At 42.9% G+C, this 5,822-nt stretch overlaps 1 protein-coding gene across 1 annotated transcript; it reads left to right on the top strand.

Moving 5' to 3' along the window:
• The first annotated feature begins 1,569 nt into the window (after window positions 1–1,569).
• On the top strand, window positions 1,570–3,436 carry LOC137895916 (tubulin--tyrosine ligase-like). Its single transcript, XM_068741443.1, has 5 exons — window positions 1,570–1,738; window positions 2,335–2,413; window positions 2,538–2,770; window positions 2,990–3,125; window positions 3,250–3,436. Exons 1-5 carry the CDS (start codon window positions 1,570–1,572, stop codon window positions 3,434–3,436), a joined length of 804 nt encoding a protein of 267 aa, XP_068597544.1.
• Window positions 3,437–5,822: the final 2,386 nt, after the last annotated feature.

Genomic DNA, 5,822 nt, shown 5'->3' with positions numbered 1-5,822 from the left:
AAATGTAAATAGTTTGTAATAAACACTGTTGAAAATTCAGTATTACCGACTTCCAATAGAACGGGAACGCATCTGTACTTCTATAACGGACAGCGAGATGACGATGGCGCCATTTTGGATCAAAACATATACTTGCAGCGAAGGACGTTTAAGCCTATAAGGATATTGATTGTGTGCTTTTTAATTTTCTATGGAAGAACAGAACACATTACCGGTACGTTAGAAACAATTTAATGATAAATGACTGAAAATTGTGGATTGAATGTTTGAGATTTCACTACTCTTAACAATACTTTTAAAATGAACAGGGCCAAACATTTTCTTTAAAAAACCATCTCCATGTGGAACTTTATTCACAAATTTATTTTTTCTAGTTTTGGTAGTTTGAATTTTATATTAGGCTGCAACTAAAATGTAGACAAACTTCAAGGAAAAACTCTCCTTCTTTCATAAACAAGTTTTATTGGCTTGGTCCCAAATATATAAGCACAATTTGCTCCCCATAAATATATGATATGGAATAATCGGGACATGCTGTACAAAAGTAAATCATTATACTTTTCTAATTGGGTTGAGAAACAGATTCGACTCAATATTCAACTTTTTAATTGTCATGAACAACTTATGTCATATTCAGACTTTTTAAATCTGAATATACATTTCCATCCACACCTAAAGAATATGCAATAGTATTTGATGCTATACCGGGGTGTAACAATTTTAGTCAGACGTGTTGATTTTAATGTACTGCCTGTTCCTCTCCCCAATTCTGTAGTAACAGTAGTAGGAAAAATCTGTTTTACTCATTCTAAAAATAGCAATAGGAATATACGCTCTTTATTTCAAAAAGAAGGTATAATCTGTTCCACACGTCGTTTCAAACTGGAATTCTTTTGGAAATGATATCAACCAGAAGAAAGTATGGAGAATTCCCAATAAGTTTCTGTGACAAATACGGTGAAAGAAATGTATTTTAAATTATTCGTAAATATTACCCTGCCAACCACGACATGAAAAGATTCAGAAGAAACATTCGTGTGAATTGTTCTTTCTGTGAAAACCATCCTGAGAGCGTTCAGCACCTCTTCTGGATCTGCACATATTCTACATCATTCTGGAAAGACCTCAGCAGCTTTATCATTCATGAACTTTACAAGAACTTCTCCTTAAAATGGGAACATGTTGTATTTTGCTTTTTCAGAAGGCAGAGAAAATTATTTTATTTGTTTTTAATTATAAACTTCTGAATTCAATCAATCAAATCTTTATTAGAGACACAATGGTCCAATCAAAGCAGCACACATCATTTAGACAAATAAACACAGTAGTACTATAATACAATCATGTACTAGTGACACCAAATGCCTGCGTGGAACTTGACAGCACTCTGGCTGGGCTGAGTCAGCAGCCTGATAATGATTCCCTGAATCATTCAGACGACATATAAACCTGTAAGACGAGTGTCTCAGCCGAGCAGTTCAAATTCGGATGGTCTGGATATGATCTGCTCTGCTTCCCACGTAGCTTGTTAGCTGGAGTGGCTGAACGTCCCATCGAAGTCAACGCAGCATGAGTTGCCCGATATACACCTTCGTGACCCGGGACAACAACAGCACCGTTTATGCAGAAGTTTCCAAACTCCTGCTCTCCACCGGGCAATGGAAGAAGCTGAAAAGAGACAATCCCCGGTTTAACCTGATGCTCGGTGAGCGGAACAGACTGCCCTACGGACGCCTCGGTAAGCGCTGCTCATCCTCCTGATTGAGTGCTTTAGCATAGCCCACTATTGTTGAGGGAAATGAAATGATTTAATCCATGTGTATTATATTTACTGACTAAACTTTCTCAGTCATTTATTTAAAAGTGCTTTGTTTTACACATTGAACATAAAATGACTTCTAATAGCCCGTCTATTGGCCTGACTTGAATCCAATTGAAAATCTCTGTTGGGATTTGAAGATGGCAGCTGCAGCATGTAAACCAAGGAGCACTAGAAATGTGGGGGCTTTACTCTGAGGAATGGAATGCTGCCAAAAACTGTTTGGCGAAGCTTCGCTTTTGCAACAAGTCGTAGGAGCAATTTGGGCGATCTACCAAGTTCTGTTGTCATGAAAAGGTTGGAGACTTTTGAGCCTGCAGTAAATCCCTAAAAGGTGAGGGCAGGATTTTGAACTGTCAGTTGTTTGAGATATTTAAATTGTACCTGTGTGATTTATTTTTTCTTGTAAACAAATTAACAGTATATTCTTCCAGGAAACCTGACTACAGTGATGTTGAATAAACTTGTTTCCAGCCGGTAACGTGAAGTATTTCGGTAACTTTAGTACTTTACAGGTCACGAGCCGGGACTGGTGCAGCTGGTGAATTACTACAGAGGAGCAGACAAGCTCTGCAGAAAGGCGTCGCTGGTCAAGTGAATATTTATTAGTTTTTAAGAGAAAATCTGCACATTTTCTTGTCTGTGCATCATTTACTGATGTCCTTCCACAGATGAATTGTTTAAATGGGTGTTGCATATCTCCTTCCTTTACCATCAGGCTGATCAAAACCAGCCCAGAGCTGTCTGACTCCAGTAACTGGTTCCCAGAATCCTACATCATCTATCCCACTAACCTCAACACCCCTGTTGCCCCAGCAAAGAATGGCATTAACCACCTCAAGAGCAATCCCAAGACAGATGAGCGAGAAGTTTTCTTGTCTTCCTACCACTCTAAGAAAGAAAGTGGGGACGGCGTCGTGTGGATTGCAAAGTCTTCTGCTGGAGCTAAAGGTGAAATCTATTACCCATATTGGACTTTAAGTCCACGGTGCAAGTTCTTCTGAGTCGTTCCCTACATTACGTGTAATTGCTGACATGAAGTCATTTTATTTTGAAAAGAGAACTTTTTCACGGTGAACCTCCTGTTTTTTGTTTGTTTGCAGGATTGAATTGAAAAAAGTTGTCGATGGCAAATTGAGCACACTAATAGATTTGGTGTCACTGTAATAGGTGCAGGAATGTTTATCTCCCATGATGCTGCTCAGCTGGTGGAGCACACTGATAATCAGGGACAGGTTCACGTGATCCAGAAGTACCTGGAGAAGCCCCTGCTGCTGGAGCCGGGACATCGGAAGTTTGACATCAGGCAAGTTTGAAACGTTTTGCTCAACACTTGGAGCGTGTTTAAGTGAGGCTTGTATTATATATATATATATATGTATATATGTAGGGTATATGTAACAAATCTATGTATTTGATGGTGCTTACAGGATCTGGGTGCTAGTGGACCATCAGTACAACATCTACTTATACCGGGAGGGTGTGCTGCGGACTTCCTCCGAGCCTTACAACAGCTCAGACCTGCAGGACACGACCAGCCATCTGACCAACCACTGTATCCAGAAGGAGCAGTCCCAGAACTACGGGCGCTACAAAGAGGGCACCTGTACCTGCTGAACACTCGCAATGTCACGCTGGAAGCCACCATCTTACCTCAGATCAAACAGATAATAAAGTAAGTCCGTCGTGTTTATCTTAGTGTTTATTTCGGGGGTCCCATTTCACAGAAAGTGATTTATTTATATGCTTGAGTTTGGTAAGCTAATGGGCCCACTAAGTTGTTCAACTGCCCATTCCGAATGACTCTTCTTACATTATTTCTGATAATTATGGCAGGAATCATTATTTATTGATAAATGTACTTTTATCAGGGGCGCCATGGTGGCGTAGTGGTTAGCGCTGTCGCCTCACAGCAAGAAGGTGCCTGTCTGTGCAGCGTTTGTATTTTCTCCCCGTGTCGGCGTGAGTTTTCTCCCTGGTTTCCTCCCTCCTCCAAAAACATGCACTTTAAGTGAATTGATTACTCCAAATTGTCCGTAGTGAGTGTGTGTGTGCGTGAACGGTTGTCTGTCTCTGTGTGGCGACGCATCCTGGGTGTGCCCAGCCTCTCTAGCCCAGGAATGAGCAAACTAAGGCCTGTTGGGCTCTTTAACTTGTCCAAATTCTATCATCATATTACATTTTATTCTAATTAAACCTCATTCATTTGACCTTTTCCCTGTAATGCTGCCTGTAAAAGGCTCAAATCCTTTCATGTAACGTCTTTTACATGTCATTTACATTCGTCCTCACAAACACTCCCTCCCTCTGTTCCTCTGTCAAATGTCAGAACCCATTGTGGCCCGCGAGTGAAACTGTTTGCCCGCCCCTGCTCTATCCCACAGCAAGTTGGGATCGGCTCCAGCAACTCCCGTGACCAGCAAAGCGGAAGAAGATGGATGGATATTTTTAGCATTAGCGTAACATAATTCAAAGTTCATCCTCACTTCTACTTAAGTTGTAAAATAGCTTTCATAGGACTATCTGATTAATGCGAGTGTACATAAATATGTCATTGGGTCGTTTTACCCACTATTCTCATGCATTACGGGGTAAAAGTATTAAGACAGGAACGCTGTATTGTCTACATGTAGTTTGCGTTATTGTTGCCTCTTCTTTTGTTCTCTCCTGTAAACGAGGTCGGATTAGTTGATCATGGAAGCAGCAACAGGAATGTCTAGAACTAGAACACGTTCAGGTTCTGAGCCAACCAGGCATCGATTCTAAGCTGATTTCCAGCGGAAACGAATTCTGCTGCCAACCTGCTGTGGAGTGAAAGACTGTTGGATTTGTCTGTGATAATTATCTGAACCAAAGTGTCACTAATGTACGGATAACATGACGAGCGGCATCCTGTTTCCTGGACAGAGATTTCAGCCACTGCCCCATAAGTGAGATTGAGAGACGAGTCCAAAAGTGAGGGGCTCTGGAAAATGAAGGGTCGGCTGCGGCTAGAAATCCTGTCCATAAAGATTCTGAACAGGACCGGTGAAAAAGGGCAGCCCTGCCGGAGTCCAGCGTTTGACTTGCTGCTGGAAACCGTCACCCAGGACCTGTTTGCCATGGGAGACCCTCCCAGGAGCATAAAGCTCCCGACAGCGTCGCCCCCTGGGGTCTTTCGGGCACTCAGACCCCCCCCCCCCACACCATGATAAGGTGGCAGTTCAGATCTCCTGCGTGTTTCTAGATTTTTTCACTAATCTTTTCGGGCCTCAGCAACCAAGTACCACAATGTTCCTGACCAATGAGTGTTTGTACACGCCATTTATTTGTCTGCTTGTCGTTGACAGTCGGATATCTGGAAGTGATTTTGTGGTCTGGTTTCCCAGGAGCTGTCTGACGTGCATCGAGCCGGCGATCAGCACCAAGCACCTGTCCTACCAGAGCTTCCAGCTGTTTGGGTTTGAGTTCATGTTGGACGAGAACTTGAAAGTGTGGCCCTGCTGAGACTCCAGGTTGGGCTGCTACGGGTCACAGCACCAATTGATCTCATAAAATGCAGGCTTGCAACATGTTTACGCATTAACCCTCCTCTCCAATGTGGCATCCATGGAAAGAACATTGTGTCAGATGCAAAGCCCATGAAAGAGCCGTCCTCGTCCTTTATGGATTACGGAACCACTTAGATACACGACGCTGCTTGTTGATCACAAATCTCGTCTTGGTGACCTGCAATCATGTTTATCTCACCAGAACAGGAATGAAATGGAATTTAGAAGTCCTGCTTGCTCTGGCAGTGATCTGTGACGTACAGATGCTCAATGCGTTTCCTCGCCTGTGTTTCTCCTTTCTGTTTCTGCACAGGGAGGATGCATGTGTCTCTGGCAGAAGCCTTGGAGGTCCGAGGAGGCCCGCTCCAGGAGGAGGAGGTGTGGGCAGTGCTCAGCCAGAGCGCCGAGAGCCTCCAGGAACTCTTGCACAAAGGTATGGAATGTTGGGAGACGTTTCTTAGAATGGATTCGAA

Source organism: Brachionichthys hirsutus, chromosome 7 (assembly GCF_040956055.1).
Source record: "Brachionichthys hirsutus isolate HB-005 chromosome 7, CSIRO-AGI_Bhir_v1, whole genome shotgun sequence".
NCBI lineage: Eukaryota > Metazoa > Chordata > Actinopteri > Lophiiformes > Brachionichthyidae > Brachionichthys > Brachionichthys hirsutus.
The sequence above is the reverse complement of the archived record's forward strand: the minus strand, read 5'-3'. Positions and strand labels throughout refer to the sequence as shown.

What these genes read in the sequence shown, in the direction of transcription:
- LOC137895916 (XM_068741443.1), top strand. Translation starts at nt 1,570, where the DNA reads ATGAGTTGCCCGATATACACCTTCGTGACCCGGGACAACAACAGCACC. An exon ending in AGAAAGGCGTCGCTGGTCAA is followed by an intron (nt 2,414 to 2,537) that starts GTGAATATTTAT and finishes CTTTACCATCAG; the next exon opens with GCTGATCAAAACCAGCCCAG. An exon ending in GTCTTCTGCTGGAGCTAAAG is followed by an intron (nt 2,771 to 2,989) that starts GTGAAATCTATT and finishes TCACTGTAATAG; the next exon opens with GTGCAGGAATGTTTATCTCC.